The sequence below is a fragment of the Ursus maritimus genome, unplaced genomic scaffold, assembly GCF_017311325.1.
Source record: "Ursus maritimus isolate PB19 unplaced genomic scaffold, ASM1731132v1 scaffold_19, whole genome shotgun sequence".
Lineage (NCBI taxonomy): Eukaryota > Metazoa > Chordata > Mammalia > Carnivora > Ursidae > Ursus > Ursus maritimus.
Window position 1 is genome coordinate 46,628,706 of NW_024424341.1, and position 22,090 is coordinate 46,650,795.

Here is a 22,090-nt window from a genome sequence, read left to right on the forward strand (position 1 = left end):
CCACTCCCTAGTAACCCCATCAGGTCCCCCCCAGCCTTCCCTGGGGAACCTCGTTTGCAAAAAGCCTCTCCGCATCCTACCCCCAAGCATCCCAATTCAGCCACGGAGAAGAACACATTCACAGAGGGAAAAGATGAGGCAGGTCTGTGCAAACCACATGTGCCCCACAAGGAGAACAGTTTCTCCGGGATGGGGGCTGGGGGGGGCAGATTTGGGGAGATAAAATGGAGAAAAAGAAGGGTTTAGAAGGAGTTTGCAGAAGGCACGGTGGTGGCTCTAGGCGGCCCTGTGCCCCTGCTTGGGGCAGAGGGAGCCCCAGGGCCGGGCAGGCAAGGTAAGCAGGAGAAAGCACCCACTCCCCAGCAGCAGGACCAGGCCGGCCCCCACACCGCAGCCCAGGGACCAGGAGTATTCGTAAGCCAGGGCTGGGGCCGGGGGAGGCTCAGGGCTGACTCTCTGCAGGAGGGCTCGCACGGAATGCCGGAACACCTCCAGGCTCACCAGGAGCAGCAGGCCTGTGGGGAGAGGACAGGCGCGGTGCTCAGGCCCCTGGGGACCCGGCCCGGGTCTGAGCGTTCCCCTCACACACCCCATCCCGTGCTCGCTCAAGCAGCAACCGCCCCACCTCATGCCAACAACAGCTCCTTACTAAACCCTACTATGCAGCACGCACAGTTGGGAAGCTGGAGACAAAGAAGGAACACAACCCAAACGGATAGGGACAGAAGCAGGATGGTGGCCGCTGGGGGCCGAGGGGCCAGGGGAACGGGGGCTGCTGCTTCGTGGGGACAGAGCAGCCGGGGAAACACGCAAGTGGAAGAGTCGTGGAGCTGGACGGCGGGGCTGGCTGCCTCACAGCGGGAACATACTTCACGTCACGGCACCGAACCCAAAAATGGTTGAAAGGGTAAATTTTACGTTATGTGCATTTTATAGCCTTAAAAAAGAAAAACGCAGGGGAGCCTGGGTGGCTCAGTCGGTTAAGAATCCGGCTTGACTTAAGCTCAGGTCATGATCTCAGGGCTGTGGGATCGAGCCCCACAATGGGTTCCACATTAGACATGGAGCCTGCTTAAGATTCTCTCTTTCCCTCTGCCCCCCCTTTCAAATAAATAGATAAATAAATAAAGCAAACCCTGGAATCAAGCATAGCAAAAATCAAATGAAGACTCCATAGAAAAATACATATTTAAAAAAAATAAAAGGGACGCCTGGCTGGCTCAGTCAGTAGAGCAGGCGACTCTTGATCTGGGGGTGGGGGGTGTTGTGATTTCAAGCCCCATGTTGGGTGTAGAGCTTACTTAAAAGCAACAACAACAACAACTCCATCAAGGCTTTTGGAAAGAGTGATGATGGAATCTGAAACAGCCCAACTCATAGAAGCACAGAGTAGAACACGGTTGCCAAGGGCTGGAGGGAGGGGAAATGGGGAGACGTGGGGCAAAGGGCACAGAATTCAACCACGCAAGGCCTTGCGAATGAGTTGTGGGGATCTGATGTGCAGCCGGGCGACTATAGTTAGCAACACTGTATCATACACTGGAAATCGGCTACGAGACTAGATCCTCAGAGTTCCCACCACACAAAGGCAGCCATGTGAGGTGATGGATGGTGTTAAGGAGGCTGACTGCGGCGATCATTTCAGGGCGTGCATGTACACCAACACGTCCGGTTATACTCCTTAACGATCTACAATCTCCGCTCATCAATCATCCCCCAGTAAAGCTCATTAATCACACCGCAATAAAGATGAGGGGTCACAAAACGAAAAAAAAGGCAGTCAAGGTGCAATGCAATTTGATTAAAAACAACAACAGCAAGAAAAGAAGAAACAAGACAAAGACCCTAACCTCAGGGAGCTTATATGCTGCTTGGACAAGACAGAAACCAAGCTTGCCAAACTCAGATGCCTGCAGGAGGCGACAAGAAAGCATAAATCAACGAGGCAGGAAACACGACAGAGAGTGGCCAAAACTCACCTTCGGCCAATGGCAGCCCTTCAGAAATGGGGACTTACATTGCCAGACCTTCTGATTTTTCAAGGATAGCTGGAGTTTTTTAATGATGATGATTTTTATGGAAATTCACCCAACCTTTAAATATTTGCTCAGAGAAATCCTTATGCACTGTCTGCCAAAGTACATTTATGGGTCATTGCTGGCTGCGGGCTGCCAGGTTCTAACTTCCAAAGTAAACACATGAGAAGACAAGATAATTTCAGAGAGTGATGTGTGCTGGGAAAGGAGATAAAAACAGGGTGATGGGAAGGGGAGTGACATCCAGGGGTGGAGCATGGACTTTAAGATGATGTCACCAGGAAAGGCATTTGAGTAAGACCAGGAGGATGAAAAGAAGCCAGCCACGCACCAAATTAAGAGATGGCTGTTTCAAGCAGAAGGAATGGCTGGTGCAAAGGCCCTGTGGTAGAATGAATACAGTGTGTTTGGGGGAAAGAATGTCGGTGTGGCTGGAGCAAAGAGAGTGGGGAGGGGAGAGTGGTGGGTGATGGAAGTGGAGAGGGAAGCTGGGGTCAGATCATGTAGGACCATCTGATGGTCATCCATGAGTCATGGGTCCTAGCTGTCTCCTGTCTCAGATTCTGGCCCCAACCTCAGTCCCAGATCCTCCTTCCTCCTGGCACTCCACTTCCCCATGTGGTTTTTAATCAGGGTCCTAGGGAATGCAGCCAGGAATCTGTGTCCTGTTCCTGGCTCCCCTCTGAGGCCTCCTTGGCCTCCCATGCAGCTCAGCTTAGGGCACTGGAGGGGCAAGAGCATCCAGACAAGGAGGAGACGCTCACTCTCCAGTCCCCTTTCTTCCTTTGCTAATTCATGCACCTTTCATTCATCCAACAAATCTTAACTGAGCTCTCCTTGTAAAATATATAAACAAGACTAGCAAAGGCCCTGTTCTCCTGGAGCTCCAACCCAGAGGGAGAATTGGACGATAATCAGGTAAATGTATTGTTGTGGGCTGAATCGTGCCCCCAAAAGTTCATGTGTTGGCATCCTGACCCTGCGGTTTCTCAGAATGTGACTATATTTGAAGATAGGGTCTTTATTTTTTTTTTTTAAGATTTTATTTATTTGACAGAGAGACAGCCAGTGAGAGGGGGAACACAAGAAGCAGGGGGAGTGGGAGAGGAAGAAGCAGACTCCTAGCGGAGGAGCCTGATGTGGGGCTCGATCCCTGAACGCCGGGATCACGCCCTGAGCGGAAGGCAGACGCTTAACAACTGAGCCACCCAGGCGCCCCTGAAGATAGGGTCTTTAATGCAATAATTAAGTGTAAATGAGGCCAACAGGGCCCGAATCCCATATGGAGGACAATATGGCTGGTGTCCTTACAAGAAGAGGTGATCAGGACACAGACACACAGAGTAATGACCACGTGAGGATACAGGGAGAAGACGGCCATCTACAAGCCAAGGAGAGAGGCCTCAAGGCCTCGGAGGAAACCAGCCCTGCCCACACCTGGATTTCAGACTTCCAGCCTCCAGAACTGTGAGAAAATACATTTCTGTTCTTTAAGCCCCCTCCTCACCCCCAGGCTATGGTACGTTGTTATGGCAGCCTGAGCAAACGACCACATATGTAAATGTGTAATTTTGGGGTAGTGATCGATTCTATGGAGGGAAAAAGGACAAGGTAGGGACACAGCAGGTAATGGGCCTACTTTAGACAAGGTGGTCAATAGTGGTCTCTCCGAGGAGGTAATATTTGATCAGAGACTTAATGATATGAAGAAATGAGACATGGGATATCTAGGAGAAGAACATTCCAGGCGGAGGGGACAGCAGTTCAAAATGCTCTGAGGGAGAAATGAGCTTGGAGTATCTGAGGAACTGCGGAGAAGCCAACGTGGCCAGAATGGATGGAGCACGCGGTAAGAGATGAAGTCCCACGTAGCCAGGAGCCAGGCCATATAAGACCTTGGAGCCATGTTATTCTAGTGGCATAATTTATTGTCATTCTATTGGCTTTTGAACTAGGCAGGAGCCACAATATGACTTATGGTTTAAAAATATGACTAACGTCAAAGCAAAGGAAGGTAGGATTTGGCCGTGGGCTGTAGTCTGCAGACCCCTGGCCTTGACACACTAGCTTTGTGCCAAGAATCTAACCAGACGCTCTCACATCTCATCTCTTCCCACTAGACCGTATGAGGTCATGTTATTATCATCCCCACTATATAGATGGGAACATTAAAGCCTGGAGAAGGGGAGTCTGGGTTTGAGCCCAGCCAGACCTACTCCGTAGACCATTCTGTACCTCCTCCCTGATCAAGCCTGACATCCCTGGTATGACCCAGAAGGGCCCACATGACCTGGCCCCTGCCAACTTCTTCAGCCTCCTTTCAGCTGCTCTTCCCACCCTATAAGAGTAGGGAGTGGGGCGCCTGGGTGGCGCACTCGTTAAGCGTCTGCCTTTGGCTCAGGGCGTGATCCCGGGGTCCTGGGATCGAGCCCCACATCAGGCTCCTCCACTGGAAGCCTGCTTCTTCCTCTCCCACTGCCCCTGCTTGTGTTCCCTCTCTCGCTGGCTGTCTCTATCTCTGTCAAATAAATAGAGTAGGGACGAGGAATTTCTTCAGCCTTTATTTTTTTTAAAGATATTTATTTATTTATTTATTTATTTATTTATTTGAGAGAGAGAGTACAGAGCATGCCAGAACAGGAGTGGGGGGCGGGGCAGAGGGAGAAGGAGAAACAGGCTCCCCGCTGAGCAGGGAGTGCCATGTGGGGCTCAATCCCAGGACCCCAGGATGGTAACCTGAGCCGAAGGCAGACACTTAACCGACTGAGCCACCAGGCGCCCCTCTTCCAACCTTTAAATGCACCAAATTCTTTCAAGCCTGGAGAGCTGTGTGCACCCCTACTTACATTACACTGCTTCTGAGAAGCCTTCCCTGAGCTCTGCCACTTAAGTCAATATCAGATCTCCCTGTTATACATGTCCCTCGTACTCTTTTCATTTCTAGCATTTATCACAGCTGGAATTATTAACATATATTAATTTATATCAGCACTGTCTGTCTGGCCGATTACTATCTCCCTCACTAAACCATAAATCCACGAGGGCAGGAAGCTTGTCCGTCTCATATCTCTAGAACATGAACAACACCTGATGTATGTATTTTATGGAGAGAAACTATATAATCCAAATATGTCCCTTTATCTACGGAGACCTTAAAAGCACAATCTGCCCAGTTCCTGATACCCCATATAACCAAAGTCCTCACAGCATGAAATCCACCCCTCACTTTCATTTGGTTGTACGATTTGCAGAAAAATGTCATGCCTGAGACTTCCATAAAACACTTTTATATCCACACCTTCATGGCACCCCCAGGAATAACCCGGGTGTGAGTTCAGTAATAACAGCAGCACTAGATCCCTGCCACGCTATAAATTCCACGTCTTAACCCTCATTCACCATTCCATCCCCAGTGGTACCTGGCACAGCATCTAGCCCTTAACTAAATATCAAAAATACTTGTCGAATAATTGGATGGATGAACCGATGGAAAAACAGACAGATGGAGGGAGAGAGGGAGAAAGGGAAGGAGAATGGCAAAGGAGGAAGAGAAGAGAGTGGGAGGGAATTAATGGATCAATGGATGAATGGATGGGGTGGACAGATGGATGAGCGGGATGGATATTTAACAAATGGATACTTGGATGAGTGAGTTCAGGGATATAAGAATACTTAAGCTCAGAGATTGAAAACATTAAAAAATAATTTTAAAAAAAGATCTGCCCAAGATCACACAACTCTTCAAAAGTTGGGATTCCAACCCAGATCTTTTGATTCCCGGTTGATTTCCTGCTCCATCTTTTATACCGGTATCTTCCTCACTCTCCATGCTCCAGCCACACAGGCTTTCTTTCAAGACCTTAAATTCACCAAACTCTGTCTAGCTTGGTTACGCATGGACGCCCTCTCTAACTCTCTGCTTCGAGTCAAGCGCTCTCATTATGTACTCTCCTAGAAATCTACTTCTCCTTGTCCTCTATAGCACCTAGAAGTCTGTAGTTGTGGGGCGACCTGTGATACTTCTGTGTCCTTAACCAGATGATAATCTCCATACGGGAAAGCACCTTTCTGTCTGGTACACTCTGAGATGACATCTACGGTCACATACAAATGTGTTGCGGATAACTGTGTGCGTACCAATGAATAAAACGAATACGTGAATTAACGAAAGAAAGGAAAGGGGAAGACTGAATTCTCCCCCTTATTTAGGAAGATGTCTAAGGCAACGAAATAATAAGAATCGGTCCTTATTTTTTCCATTCATGTGTCCGTGCTCTTGAAGACTCGGCGTGTCTCTCTTATCTTGCACCAGGTTCTAACTCCCTTGTTGGTTAAGGCTACCATGTACATTTGTGCAAGATTTGGCCTGCTTTATGCTCTGATCTTCCTTCTGTTCCTCAAACTTGTTAAGTCTTTTACAGCCTCTGTACGTGCTATTCCATCATCACCAGCATCACCAGCATCACCACCAACATCGCCAACAACATCACCGTTATCACCACCATCATTGTCACCATCACCACCGCAACAAACATCACCGGTATTGCCCCCACCACTGTCACCACAACACTTTGGATGATTCCTATTCATCCTTCAATTACCAGCTTAAATATCACCTTCTCTGAGTTTCCCGGACACACTCTCACCGCAAAGCGTACCCTTAATATGCCTTATCATAACTCTCATCACAATTATGGTTGAATTATTATATGTGTAATTACTGGTTACTGTCTAGTTCTTTTTAAAAATATTTTGTTTATTTGACAGAGCAAGAGAGCACAAGCAGGGGAAGCAGCAGATGGAGAGGGAGAAGCAGGCTCCCCACGGAGCAGGGAACCCAATGTGGGGCTCAATCCCAGGACCTGGGATCATGACCTGAGCTGAAGGCAGATGCTTAACCAATTGAACCACCCAGGTGCCCCTGGATACTGTCTAATTCTGTCAAAATCTAGGCTCTGCGAGGGGCAGACACTATCTTGTTAGTCTTGTATCTCCAGCCCTTAGCACAGCACATGGAACATAGCAGGTGCTCAGTAAATACACAAAGGATAAATAAATGAAGTGTATATAATTGATGACCTTTCTATATACCTTAGAAAACATTTGATCCAATAAGGACTGCATTAGCAAGATGCACTATTTTTTTTTTCTGGACCATCAACTCCAAGAATGCAATAGTCCTTGAAGACCCCAGTTCCAAATCTAAAAGAGTGTTTGGAGACCTTCCAATTCCCAGGTAATAGTAGGGCTTAGAATTCCCACATTTGAACCTACTACAGCCCTTGTGCTTCCCAGAATGCAACAGTGCTTGGAGATGTCTTCCAACTTCCCAGCATGCAAGAGCGCTTGAAGACCCTAGATTCAAACTGGAGACGCACCCCCCCATTCCTAACCAACAACAGGGCTCAGAATTCTCCTATGTTTGAGACCTCTATGCTGGAGCTTCCTCCAATCACCAGCGTACAACCCAACATGCAACAATCCTTGGAGACCCGTGGTCCAAATTTAATATAGTGTTTGGAGACCCTTTAATCCCTGGGCAACAACAAAGCTTGGAATTGTCCCATTTTTGAGCCCACATAGCCCATGGGTTTCCCTCAACTTTCAGCATGCAACAGTGCTTGGGAACCCTACCTCCCAGCATACTACAGTGTTCGGACACCCTACCTCCCAGCATGCAACAGTGCTTGGAGATCCAACCTCCCAGCATGCAACAGTGTTCGGACACCCTACCTCCCAGCACACAACAGTGCTTGGAGATCCAACCTCCCAGCATGCAACAGTGCATGGAGATCCAACCTCCCAGCATGCAACATGCTTGGAGATCCTACCTCTCAGCATGCAATTCCCTCAGTCTCCAGGCTCCCAACCCTCACCTGAGAGGCCAAGGCAGATGGCTCCAACTCGGAGTAGGAACTCTGCACCCTTGCTGAACACCATGATGATACAGAGGCACCCCAAGGCCATGACTGCCAAGCCTAGCACCGCTATCACTGCAGCTGCCAGATTCACCTCTGCAAGGAGAGGAAGGGGAAGAAGCTGAGAACACGGGATGTAGGCAGTGGGAGGAACTCCCCTATAGGAGCCGGGACGATGGCAGATTCAGAACGAGACAGGGATTTTCAGGTAGATCATCCAGTCCAGTATTTTGCTTACACTGTTGAAGGAACTAAGACTCACAGAGGGTCAGTGATTTGCCTGAGGCCACAGAGCAAAGAGGAGACACAGCCAGGATGAGAAGGGAATGGGAACTGCCCATCACTACTTGTGATCCGGTCCCTGTTTGCTTACAGGTGAAGCCGCTGAGGCAGTGGGTGTGTGGGTGAGAGCAGAGAAGACGGTGTGTTACAGCGGAACGGTGTGAGTCTGAATTCTCCCCGGCCACTTCCTCGCTGGAAAGCTGTAGTAAAGTCACCAAACCTCTCTGAGCCTCGGTTTCCTCCTCTAGAAAATCAGGATCGAAATCCCTATTTGATTGGGCTGTTGTGAGGATTAGAAATCGCTTACGTAAAGTGCCCAGGGCAGCACCTGGCACACAGCAGATGTGCCAAACACGCTCACTGTGATCCCGGAAAGGCACGGAGACTTGCCCGGGCTCGCTGAGCACAGAAACGAGAGAGAAAGAGGGAGACCGCTCTACTATGTACCAGGAGCCACACTGTCTGTTGTAGCGGCACCATCTCACCAAATCCTTACAAAGACCAGATCAGAGTCATGACATGATCGCAATCCCTTTACTGGTGGGGAGGGATACTGAGATCCTGGGGTGATGGAGAGGCTGCGGGTATAGCAGAAAGGGTAAAGTCCTAAGAGTCCCATTGTTTAGTCTGGTTGCCACTAGCCATGTGTAGTCTTTTAATTTTAAATGGATTGAAATTAAAACAAAATTTACGGGTGCATGGGTGGCTCAGTGGGTTGAACATCCAACTCTTGATCTCAGCTCAGGTCTTGGTCTCAGGGTCGTGAGTTCGAGCCCCATATTGGGCCCCATGCTGGGCACGGAGCCTACTTAAGAACAAAGAAACACCTCAAATTTTAAAAACTTAGTTTCGGGCGCCTGGGTGGCTCTGTCAGTTACTCAGGTCATGTTCCTGGGGTCCTCAGATTGAGTCCCGCATCAGCCTCCCTGCTCCGCAGGAAGCCTGTTTCTCCCTCTCCCCTTGCTCCTCCCCCCTGCTCATGCTCTCTCTCTCTGTCAAATAAATAAATAAAATCTTTAAAAAAAAAAAAAAACTTAGTTTCTCCAACACACTAGCCACATTGCAAGTGCCCAGCAGCCACATGGGGCCAGTGGCGACCCCACTGGTCAGCAGAGATAGACAGCATTTCCATTTCACGGAAGATTCCATAGGAGACCATAGTCAGGGTTATTTGGGTTTGAACTCTGCCTCTGCCACTTCCCAGGAAAAGTAAATGTAACCAATTCTGGGCTTCCGTTTTCTCGTGTGGATGATGCAGATAAAGCAGGTGCCCCGCAGGGTCGTGCAAGGGACTGGAGATCTTGTCAAGGAAACGCCTTAGCACGTGGCATCTTGAAGACGCTTAAGTACTGTCCCCAGAAAGCGGCCGCGACTCTCCCAAAGTCACACAGCACGCGGCAAAGGCAAAGCTGGGGCAGGAGCATCGGGCACGGGGCTCGGCAGAACCGCCTGCCCCCAAAGATGGGACCCTCCCAGGGCAAAGCAGAGAAGACAATGCTATGGAGAACTCCTCTGGCGCGGTCGGCACCCCCCCCCCCGCCTCCCCCTCCCCGCGGTGCCGTTCTCACCTTTCTTCGTAGTTCTCTGGAAGATGCGTGCATTCTCCCCCGTGGTAAAGAATTTAAAATAGGTGCAGTTTGCTTCTGTGGGAGCAGGAGAGAGAAACGGGTGATTATATGGAAGTTGCTGGGGTAAGCGCAGGACCGGACATTTACCATCACTCACAGCAGCGTAAAAATAGGACATCCGCATCCCTGACGTACCCAGGCGACCCACGATGCTCGGAGAAGCAAAAACCACCTGCAGTCCCCCAGCTCTACAGGAGGTGGGATTCCAGTCTGGAGCTCTGAGGTCCAGATCTGTGGCCTTGTGAGGGCCACTGACCGCTCCGGGGCCTCTGAATCTTTGTCTATAAAATGAGATAATAGTCTCATTCCTGACTCCACCGTATGGGTTTGCTGAGGGTCAAGTGGGATTAGAAACCACGATCGCTTTATTCAACAAAGGACACCAAGATACAGGGAACAATCTCAGAGAGAATTCCTAGCTGGAACGCACAAAGAACTCCTGCAGGTCAGCAAGAAAAGAGAGGGAAACCAATTGAAAAATGGGCAAAGGACAGGAATAGTCCATTCATAGCAGAAGAAGTCTGAATGACTCACAAGCATATGAAGAGATGCCCCACCTCGCCAGGGATCACAGACATGCAGCTTCACTCAGCAGGGGACGCCACTTTCCATCAATTAGACTGGCAAATATTAAAAGGATAATAGCAAGCACTGGAGAGAAGAGGAAACAGCTGGGAGTATACACTAGTCTTTTTTGGAAAGCACTCTGACGTACTTTATGAAATGAAGTACGTTTAGACCCAATAACCCAACAATTCCATCTCTGGGTGTGTTTCCAGACAAAAACTACGAGCAGGAACATATATGTGGGTGTTCGCTGCAACACGGCTCGTAATAACCCAAGCATCCATCCCTAGGGGATCTCGTAAGTGGGAGGGATGCCCTCTTGGGCAGATCTCTGCAGCACATAGCAGCCGTGAACTAGAATAAAAAAGCAATGTGGAGCACTACTGGGTGTTTACCCCAAAGATACAGACGTAGTGAAGAGAAGGGCCATATGCACCCCAATGTTCATAGCAGCAATGTCCACAATAGCTAAATCGTGGAAGGAGCCGAGATGCCCTGCAACAGATGACTGGATTAAGAAGTTGTGGTCCATATATACAATGGAATATTACTCAGCAATCAGAAAGAATGAGTTCTCAACATTTGCTACAACATGGACGGCACTGAAGGAGATAATGCTTAGTGAAATAAGTCAAGCAGAGAAAGACAACTATCATATGATTTCTCTCATCTATGGAACATAAGAACTAGAATGATCAGTAGGGGAAGAAAGGGATAAAGAAAGGGGGGGTAATCAGAAGGGGGAATGAAACATGAGAGACTATGGACTATGAGAAACAAACTGAGGGCTACAGAGGGGAGGGGGGTGGGGGAATGGGATAGACCGGTGATGGGTAGTAAGGAGGGCACATATTGCATGGTGCACTGGGTGTTATACACAACTAATGAATCATCGAGCCTTACATCGAAAACCGGGGATGTACTGTATGGTGACTAACATAATATAATAAAAAATCATTATTAAAAAAAAAAAAGAATAACAAAGCAATGTGGGGAGATCTGAGCAAGTGTTGAGAAAAAGAAATCATCCACAGGAAAAAGTCCACAGCGTGATATCATTTATGTAAATTAAAACAGACAGATATAAATAATGCTACATGTTTCCAAGTTAACATATATATTTGTGGATGCATATCAAACACATGAAAGAGCTGAGTTAGGAAGGAAGGGGGAAAAGAATATCACGTAAAATAAAGCACGAGAAGGATCTTGGGAAGGCCGGTGACAACTGCCGTGTAAACCAAAGAGCAAGATTCATCCAACTTTATGTTCCTGGGGTGCAAAGAAACCTAAACTTTAAGAAGGCGGGGGCACTTTCTGAACTGCATTTCAAAGCCAGCACTTCCCACAAAATTCACCTGGCCCCGTGCTCTCAGTCTACAGATGGGGAAACTGAGGCACAGGAAGGGGGAAGAGAGGTAGACAGTAAGAGGGGTACAAGAAGTAGGAGAGGGGCCGGCTGGTCTGGAGAAGGAGAAAGGAACTTTCCAAATTGAAGAGGATGTGGAGGGACAAGAAATAGACTGTGAGTCGGGCGAGGTGGGGGGACGCCGCAGCCGTGGCCTAAGGGAAGGAGAGGGGCCGGAGGGGTCCCATCAGAAGCAGTGGGACGGGAGTCCTTACTCCGCAGCAGCAGCAATCCTGCGGCAGCAAGAAGTAAAGGATGCTTCATGCAGCAGAGCAAAGGGTGAGGATGCTATTTGTGGCGGTCGGGGGGGGGGGGGACCCAGGGTCTTCATCCATGAGGGAAATGTGGAGTCCCGTCTAGAGAGTAAGAAGGTGGGGTACATCTGTCTGAGAGAGTGTGGGGGGTCCGGGCTCCCGTTTTGGCTACTGATGATTGAGGACAGCTCGCCTCTGACTCCAGATGGCATATCCCATTTGGGAAAGAGTGGGATGGGTCATACACCCTCTCCCCATGCCACCTGGGGAAATATGGAATGTCCTTCGATGGGTAGGGCAATATGTGGGATATTTCTGAGATAATGGAAGTTGTGAGCTTCTGGAGGGTCAGGACTGGGGGATGATGGAGACGGTCCAATGAGGAGGTTGAAGTCCTTGCTGAACGATAGGGGGACATCGAGGGATGTGGAATCTGCCTTATGCAGTGAGGCTGGGGCAGGGGGCATCCCCTCCAGGGCAGCGAGGACCTTTGGGACATCTTTGCAGACTAAGGAGATGCGATATAGTGCGGCTGTTAAGAACAGAGACAACCGGCATTCGAATCCCGTATGACTAGCCTCGGTACGTAGGTTAAGCCACTCAACCTTCCTCACTCCTCATTTCTCACTTCTGCAAAATGGGGATGATAAGTAATAACTATTCAGAAGGTTGCTATGAGGATGTGAGGACTAATGAGTTCAGGCACGTGAAGTACTTCGAACAGAGCCTGGGTACCACAGAAGCATCTAAACATATTACACAAGCGTGTGGTTACCAGGGCATCCCATTTTGCAAAAGTTTGGGAACTTCCTGCCAGAGGCTCTGAGGGGCAAAAAAATCTAGCCCATCTGCAGAAGTGAGTGTTTAATCCGGACCCTGGGTGGGTGGGGGACTCACACAACAAGGGGTGCTGGGCATCCCACCTTGCCATCAGGATTTGGGCCATCCTATTTGGGAACCCATGGATGTAAGATATCATATCTAGATAAGGGAGGAGGGAAATCCCATCTGGAGCCCAGAGGGACAGAAGATCTTCTTTGAGGGGCACAGAGGTGACGGGACATCATCGGGAGAGTGGAGCGTTGGAGATCTCATGCGGGTGATCAAGCCTGTGACACCCCGGCTGGGCGGTGAGGGGTGTCAGATGTGGAGCTAGAGCCCGCTCCTGCCCCCGAGGGGTGGAGGACGTCCCGCAGGTATACGTGGAGGGCATGGCATGTCCTGTCAGGGAGAGAGAGAGGTGTGGGATAGCTCTCTGGCACCGCCAGGGGTGAAAGGCCATTCGGCAGGACAGTGAGGGCTGTGGGGTGTCTGTAAGAGAAAATAAGATAGACCGGAGGGTCCAGTCTGGACATTCCAGAGTGGGAGGGACAGGAAATGGAGAAGCACGTTTCCCGGAAGCACGAGGTCTCCGCTAGGATGTTGGGGGGTGTTTGGAGAGGGCTCTGCTTGGCGGAATCGGTGGTGGGGAATGGGCACAGATTCCATCTGGGGGCTGGCATCAAAATGGTCTGTCTCCCCAGGGCCCGCAGGATGGGAGTGTGGCCTGTCTCCAGTGTGGGAAAAGCAAGCTGACCCCAGGAGCGCAAACTCCCTCTCCAGGGGCACAGGCTGTCTTGGTAAGTGCGGGTGCTTCTGGGGAATGCGGGCTTGAGGTTACCAGCTGTGAGTGGAGCTCAGGCTGCGTGTCAGGACACAGGCTGCATGCAGGGGGTACGAGATCTCGCTAGGGAACACGGGCTCTCTCTGGGATACAGGCTGGTCTGGAGACACAGAAATGTCCGGGATCGCATGCTGTGCTGGACGTACAGGAGCTTTGGAGGTCAGAGCACGATCTGGAGCACAGGCTGGCCTGGGGGTCCAGGCTGGCTTAGGGGTCCAGGCTGGCCTGGGGGCACAGGTTGGCCTGGGGGTACAGGCTGGCCTGGAGGTACAGGCTGGTCTAGGAATACAGGCTGGCCTAGGGGTACAGGCTGGTCTAGGAGTATAGGCTGGTTTAGGGTACAGGCTGGCCTAGGGAACAGGCTGGCCTAGGGGTACAGGCTGGTCTAGGGGTACAGGCTGGTCTAGGGGTACAGGCTGGTCTGGGGTTACAGGCTGGCCTAGGGGTACAGGCTGGCCTAGGGGTACAGGCTGGTCTAGGAGTACAGGCTGGCCTAGGGGTACAGGCTGGCCTAGGGGTACAGGCTGGTCTAGGGGTACAGGCTGGTCTGGGGGTACAGGCTGGTCTGGGGGTACAGGCTGGGCTAGGAATACAAGCTGGTCTAAGGGTACTGGCTGGTCTAGGGTACAGGCTGGCCTAGGGGTACAGGCTGGTATAGGGGTACAGGCTGGCCTAGGGGTACAGGCTGGCCTAGGGGTACAGGCTGGTCTAGGGGTACAGGCTGGTTTGAGGGTACAGCTGGTCTAGGGACAAGGCTGGTCTGGGGGTACAGACTGGTCTAGGGAAACAGGCTGGTCTGAGGGTACAGGCTGGTCTGAGGGTGCAGGCTGGTCTGAGGAGTACAGGCTGGTCTGAGGGTACAGATTGGTCTGAGGAGTACAGGCTAAAGTTACAGGCTGGTCTGAGGGTACAGCTGGTCTAGGGGTGCAGGCTGGTCTAAGAATACAGGCTGGTCTAGGAGTACAGGCTGGTCTAAGGGCACAGGCTGGTCTGGGGGCACAGGCTTGTCTGAGAGTACAGGCTGGTCTAAGGGCACAGGCTTGTCTGAGAGTACAGGCTGGTCTGAGGGCACAGGCTGGTCTGAGGGTGCAGGCTGGTCTGAGAGTATAGGCTGGTCTAGGGGCACACGCTGGTCTGGGGGTACAGGCTGGTCTAGGAGTACAGGCTGGTCTAAGGGTACAGGCTGGTTTGGGGGCAGAGGCTGCCTGCGGGTGCAGGTTGGTCTAAGGGTATGGGCTAGTTTTGGGCACAGACAAGTCTGGGGGTACAGGCAGGTTGGGGCACAGGAAATAACTGGGACAGGCTGCTTGGGGGGCAGGTGGGTACAGGATTGTCAGTTACAAGCTAGTCTGGAAGTACAAACTCTCTCTCTTCTCTCTCTCCCTTACCCCCTACTCCCCCGCCAACACACACACAGTAAGTGTCTGGGGAGCACAAGTTGATGTGGGTATGGGCTGGTTCTGAGGGTGCAAGTTTTCTTCTTGGGGCTCAGGCTCCCTCTGGGGTATGGGTTCCCCTGACCCCGACCACTCTCGCTATCTTGGGGTGCAATCCCCGGGCTGGGGGCGTGGCTTCTCACCTCCAGGCAGCTCTGCGGGGCCGCAGGTGTCTCTGTCCGCGGGCACGTCGGCCTGCCACAGTCGCTTGGTGCACATCTTCCACAGCCCCAGGTGGGCAGCATCGCAGATGGCACTGCCATTGGTCTTGTAGGTGTTGAGCTCCACCCAGAACTCGGTGCCTACCGCCAGCACGGCCAGCGTGGCGCCCACGGCGCTCAGCAGGAGCCCCAGCTTGATCTTTCCCTCCCGCTCCGGCGTCAGCTGGTGCTGCCCCTGAGCCCGCCGCCGGCCCGCAGCCTCCCGCCGCCGCCGGTCCTCCTCTTGCATGAAAAAGTTGGACCACATCATCATCCTAGAGGCCGCAGCAGCCGATGGGGCTCAAAACAGGTGCAAAGGTGGCAGAGCTGAGGAGGGGTCCTGAGGGCGGGAGGGGGGAGGGGAGCGCCTGGGGTCCTGAAGGAGGTTAGGGGCTCAGTTTCCACCCGATTCTGAGAAAGGAAGATCTGAATCTTCCCTGAAACCTCCAGTGGGGGAGTCGAGGTCGCCTCTGGAGCTTAGAAGGGGAAAAAAAGGAGCCTCTGGCCCGGAAACCCTCTAAATTCAGAGGAGGGCCTGGGGAGGCCACAGATACTCCGCAAGGAAGGGGGGACCCAGAAGAAAAGCAAGGTACCCCCAAGGCCCAGAGCTAGAAGCTGTGTCTCTAGGAGGGGGGCCTCGGGGCTCCAGAAGAAGGAGAACCTCCGACTGAGGCTCTGAGGGGCTGCTCTGGGTCCCCACGGGGAGAAATCACCAGAGGGACACTGGGTGTCCTGGGGAAAGGGATCTGAGCACCCCACTAAGGCTCAGAGCTTGGGGTACCCAGGGAGGGTTACTGAGGTCCTCGGAGTGTTTGAGAGGAGATGCCTCCTGGTTCCTTCTGGGCTCAGAGTCTGAGGAGGGAGAAGCTGGGTTCCCTCTGGGGTTCAGAAGAGGATATCAGAACTCCTTCTGAGTCTCAGAAAAGCAATAGGACCCCCAATATTCACAGAAGGGGACAGTGGCGTCCTGGCTTGGCTTCAGGAAAAGGGGGTGGGTGTCTCCCTGGCCATTTAGAGAAGAGAGATCGGAGAACGTCTCCGTGGGTCTGAGAGAGGGGACTAGTGGCTCAGAGACAGAGTGGGGTCCAGAGAAGGGGGCAAGGGGACGCCCCCCGGGCTCAGGAGGGGGACCTGGGGTCTCTATCTGGGTTAGAGGGAGGGGCTGTGGTCCCCACTGAGGCTCAGGAAACAGGGACTAAATCCCCCAGGATTCGAAGGACAACTGGGACCCGGAAGGGACTCTGCGTCCCTTTGGGATCACTCGGCTCCCCCTCCCCCGGGCTCCCAGCGCCTGCCGGGCCGGGACCGCTCCAGGCTCAGCTCCAGGCCAGCTGCCTCCCGCAGGCCTCCCACCCCGGTCTCCCGGGCAGGGCCCCCTCTCGCTCTCCTGCCTCCGCACCGCGCAGGCCCCAGCTCCGCGCAGCCTCCGAGCCGTCGGGTCCTGCACGCAGCCGCCCGCTCCGCCCGGACGCGCCGCTGGGCTCGCTGCGGCCTCGCCCTCCCCGCCCACGCCCTCGCCCTCCCGGGCTATTTCAGGCTCGACCCGTAAATAACACCCGCACCTGTCGCGCCTGTTGCCATAGGGACCCCGGGTATTTTAAGGGGACGCGGGGGGAGGAAGGGAGGCTGCCCCGGGAGGAGGGCCTGGGGGCGGGGTCCTGACCCGACTGGAGCCTGAGGGGACTTTTATTTCCTTAAGGGGCAAGCGTCTGAGCCAAGGGTCCCATCTCCAAGGTGGCAGGGCACCTGGATTTTGGGTCCGGAGAAGGCCTGCCTGGGAGACTGGACTCCTGGGTCTGCGGGAGGAGGGTCTGGGAGGTCTGGACTCCTGGGTCTGAGGGAGGAGGGGGCTGGGGTCTGAACTCCTGGGTCTGACGGAGGAGAGGCTGGGGGGGCCTGACCCCCTGGGTCTGAGGGAGGAGGGGCTGGGGTTCAGGACTCCTGGGTCTGAGGGAGGAGGGGGCTGGGGTCTGAACTCCTGGGTCTGAAGGAGGAGGGGGCTGGGGTCTGAACTCCTGGGGCTGAGGGAGGAGGGGCCGGGGGCCTGGACTCCTGGATGGGAGGGAGGAGGGGACTGGGAGCCGGAACCCCTGGGACAGAAAACTTGGGCCCAGATCCCTGGGTCCTGATGGATGGAAGAGCTCATTCTGGTGCTGGCATCTTCAGCTCCCCAGAAGTGGAAAGGGCAGGCCTCAGGGAGAGGTGGGGTGTCAGGGGCACTAGAACCAGAGCCACAGTCCTCGTCGTTGAGTTTATTAGACAGGGCACCCCCAGGGGACTGTCCATGCAGTTTCAGCTCCCCGGGGGCAGGGACGGGACAGCCATGTGGAATGGCAGCAGGGCCTGAACTTCACCCCTTCACCCCCTCCCTCAGCCCTCGTGCAGACGGGCCAGGTGGGACCCACCTTCCAGCACCTCCTTCGTCCGTGGCTGCTCCGGTGCACCGTGGCCCTGTCTGTCCACCCTGCTGTGGACGCTCACAGCACCCTGTGTGGCTTGTGTGTGTGCATGTGTCCAGCTCTCCCCCAGCCTGGGGCAGGGCCGGGGTACAGGAGGAGCTCATGTCTGTCCTCCATACCGCCTAGCCCAGGACTGGGAGCACAGGCCTTGGGAGATGTGCATCAGGTGACTCAAAAGGATGGACAGATGGATGAAGCGAGATGTGACACACAGACAGGTCCTCCCAAGCGAGGGGAAGGTGCCCCTATCGGGTCGTGCCTCCCTCTGCATCCTAACCGGCCTTGCTACACTTCTCCGGACCAGCAGCTGTGAGCTTGCACGGCCAGGCTCCTGGAAGGCCTGGCACTCCTTCTTAAATGAGTGACTCCCGTTCTCTCCTTCCCCAGCCCTGACAGGACCCAGAGGGGAACCAGAGCCTCTGAGCAGACACCACCCCCTGCAGCACACTGGCCATCCCAACTCCATCTTCCCCTCCTGGCCCAGTCGCCCACCTGCCCACCCATCCGTACCTCGCCTGCGCTAACTTACTTCAGAGTGCACAGTCTGTCTTCCCTCCCCTTGCACTCTTTTCCCAGAAAGAGTATGAACTTCCCTTGATATGAAAGCTCTTGTTTTCATGCCAAAAAAATGGCTTGCCCCTCTTCCTTCCACACAAGCAGGGCTCTGGTCTCCACCATTGCACTGAAGTAACCTCTTACCAGGTCAAACCTCGCGCCCTCTGCCTCTTGGGCTCTCTCCGCAGTTCTCAGCCCCACTGGCCACTTCCTCCTGGCCTCTGCCTACCCTGTGGTCACCCCTTGTGGCTCCCTTTGCTACATCCTCTTCTCCCCTGACACAGATGCCCCTTAGCCTCTAGCCAGGGTCACTTCTCTGTCGACACTCTCCCTCTAGGTCACCCCGTCCAGCCCCTGTGGCTTTCCATGTCTCCTATATGCTGACGTTTCCAGAACTTATATTTCCAGCCATGGCTTCTCCCCGAAGCTCACATATCCAACGGGTTACCGGATACCCTGACCTGGGTTTCTGGCAGGCATCTCCAAGTTGACATATCCAAAGGAGAACGCTTGGTCCCTCCCACCCAAATCCTGATTCCTTGTTCTGGGAGCCCCCTTCCAGGCAACACACCGTGTGCTGCGCAAGCCCAATTAAGAGTTCTTTTTTGGGGCGACTGGGTGGCTCAATCCTTAAGCTTCTGCCTTTGGCTCAGGTCATGATCCCAGAGTCCTGGGATTGAGCAGGCGTAGGGCTCCCCGCACAGCGGGAAGCCTGCTTCTCCCTCTCCCACTCCCCCTGCTTGTGTTCCTTCTCTCGCTGTCTCTCTCTGTCAAATAAATAAATAAAATCTTAAAAAAAAAAAAAAAAAAAAGAGTTCCTCTTTCTGTCACTGGGCTTCTCACTCCGCGTCCTGCTGCATACTCTTCACTCGCCACCGCTGTAGGCTCTGCCTCCAAACTCCCAGACCCTGTCCTCCATTTCTCCCCATCCTCACTGACTCTACTTCGGTCCAGGCCACTGTCAGCCGCGACTGGACAAGGACAACAGCTACTAGCTCTTTGTTTCCACTCTTCACTCCTAGTCTCAGCACAACCATGCAGTTCTGTTATGTTGTTGTTGTTGTTGTTGTTAAAAATAAAAATGTGACGTCATGCCTGTGCTCAAAACCCTCCGAAGGCTTCACACGAAATCTAGAAAAATGCGAATTTCTTCCCGGGACTGCAGGATGGGCACCCAGCCTACACTCCGACTTCGCCCCGATGTGCTCACCCCTGTTAATCCTCCTGCCACCAGGCCTCCTCCCAAACCTGTGACCCCCGGGGCTTCTGTGCTGCCTTGGGTGGCCTGGATGCTAGTCCTGACCCCTTCCCTTGTCACAAGTCCCGTATCTGTTCACATGGTGCCACTGCAGTGAGGTCTTCTCAGGGCACCTCGTCTGAGGTCACCTGTGTCCCATCACTGTCACTGTCACCACATCCTGCTTAGTGTTAAAGCACCTCTCGGTAACCGCGGTATTTATCGTTTGTCTCTCCTGGGAATCCAGGACAGCAGGACCTTGATACATTCCTTAGGCCTAGCCTGGGTCCCGAACAGGTTGGCGCTCGATAAATACTTCTTGCATACTAGAACTGAACACAAAAGAAGTGGGTCATTCTTATCCTGTCTGCTCCACACTTGCTTCTGGACAGATCTCTGGATCTTTCTCTGTGGTTCCACCTCTCCGTGTCTGTGTGGTTTTGTGTGTCTCTGAGACATCCCTCCTCTGACCTGTGTACTTCTGCCCCTCTCTCTCTGCCCCTCTGGGTCACCCTCAGTGTCTTCAACTCTCCCTGTCTTTGTGACTCACCCCGTTTTCTCTTATGTCCTTATCCTCTTCCCTCCCCATCCCCCCTCTTCCCATCCCTCCACTCCTCCCCATCTCCCCTCCCCCCCTTCTGCCCAACTCCACCTCTTTCTTGCTATATATTTGGCCTTTGGACTCTAGAATCCACTCCTCCCAACCAGTTCTACCCCTTGCTCCACCAAAGAACCCCCCCCTCCCACCCAGCTTGTCTCTTTTGACTCTGCCTCTCTCTGTCCTCGCCTCTCCATTTAGCTTCCCTGCACTCTGTTCTCCCGGCTTGTATTCCTTCCCCCACATTTTCTATCCACTCTCCCTGAAACTGCTCCCAGGGAATTCCTCCCTGGTCCCTTGCCCTCCAGGTTCTCCCTACTTCTAGTCCACCCACAGGGCCTCTGGGGGGAACTCCCAACACCCAGTCTGACCCCATCCCTCCTTCTGCTGCCTCACGTCATCAGGACAGAGGCTGCTGAAGTCCCTGGCACCACCAATAACCCCTTCCTCCCCATTCATGTCCGACGCTGTCTTCCCACCAGACTGGGAGCCCTAGAGGGCAGGGCAGGGTCTGAAGCATCTCCAACCCCCAGCACTGCCAGGCACAGGGCCTGGCACACAGGAGACCTGGGGAGTTGTTTACTGAGCAAATGAAGGCACGTCCACTAAGCACCGTCCCTTCTATATCCTCAGTGGTCTTCGGATCCATCCCCCTCCACCCCCACAGCCCTTGCTCAGCTCGCCTGCCACCCTCTTCTCCCCTATCCCACAGTGTCAGCCTCCTGTTCACCACTTTCCCAAGTGGCTCCTTCTGACACCCACATCCGGTCCTGGACTTCTGCTGCTCCAAGCTCTCCCGTCTCTCCTCACTACCCTCAGAATAAAGCCCAAACTCCTCTGCCTGGAACTCCAGCACCTTTCAACTCTGGCTTCTGGCTGCTTCTCTGACCTGACCTCCCACCCCCACCCTGTCCTCCAGCATGCTAGAACTTTGAACTCTGTCCCAAATACAGCGCACTATGTCACTCCCCCTGGCTTTTGCCTGAGTCACCCCCTTCATCACTTGACAGGTTCCTACGCATCCTTTTTATGCTGGGCATTCCTCTCCAGGAAGTGTCCCTGAGTACCGCCCACTGCTGGAGCTCGGTCACTCTGTTCTCTACCCATCGATGGTCCCTGTCACGGCACCAATCACCCTGCCTGCATTACGGGTTTTAACGACTCCTCAACAGCAGGCGTAGGGTCTGTTTCATCTCGGGGGATCCTGATTCCAACACACGGCCTGGGATGTTAGCAGAGACACAGAAATGTCAACGAGTGAATGGCTGAATGAATGAATGAATGAATGAAACACAAATATCTAAGTCCCACTGAGCTTCCCTTGTATACCAGACACCTGCCTGTGCTTTAGGACTTTGTGTGATTACCTGCTTCCTCCCAGGAATGTGAGTTTCAAGAGCCAGTGCCTGTGTTTGATGCTGAATTTCAGCCTGCCTCTGCCTCTCACTCTCCTCTTTGATTTCCTGCCTCCCTTTTGTACTCTATTCACATTATACTCCTGTTTAAAGCCATTCCAGGGTTCCCTGCCACCCTCCAAGTGAAATCCAAACTCCTGACCTAAGGTACAAGTCCCTGGGCAGTCTGGCTCTGTCTACATCCCCAGCTTTGTCTTGCCCCATCTGCACCTGACTCACTATACCTTAGCCCTCCCTGTAAGCTCTTCCTGCCCCAGGGCCTTTGCATATGCCCTGGGTGAGTGTTCCCTGGCTGAGACACATCCCCCAGCTTCACCAGGCTGGTGTCTTGTCATCCTTTCAATGTCAGCTAAAATATTCCTTCCTTTTAAACTGGGTTACACCTCCCTGGCAGGGCATTTCAAAGCATTTTGCTCATTTGTGTTCTAACTGTA

General features: G+C 53.0%; 1 protein-coding gene across 1 annotated transcript; it reads right to left on the reverse strand.

Annotated features, from left to right (window-relative positions):
- On the reverse strand, window positions 1–15,727 carry CACNG6 (calcium voltage-gated channel auxiliary subunit gamma 6). Its single transcript, XM_040633895.1, has 4 exons — window positions 15,336–15,727; window positions 9,805–9,879; window positions 7,913–8,050; window positions 1–515 (listed from the first exon to the last, which is right to left on the reverse strand). Exons 1-4 carry the CDS (start codon window positions 15,664–15,666, stop codon window positions 277–279), a joined length of 783 nt encoding a protein of 260 aa, XP_040489829.1. The 5' UTR covers window positions 15,667–15,727; the 3' UTR covers window positions 1–276.
- Between the last annotated feature and the right edge of the window lie 6,363 nt (window positions 15,728–22,090).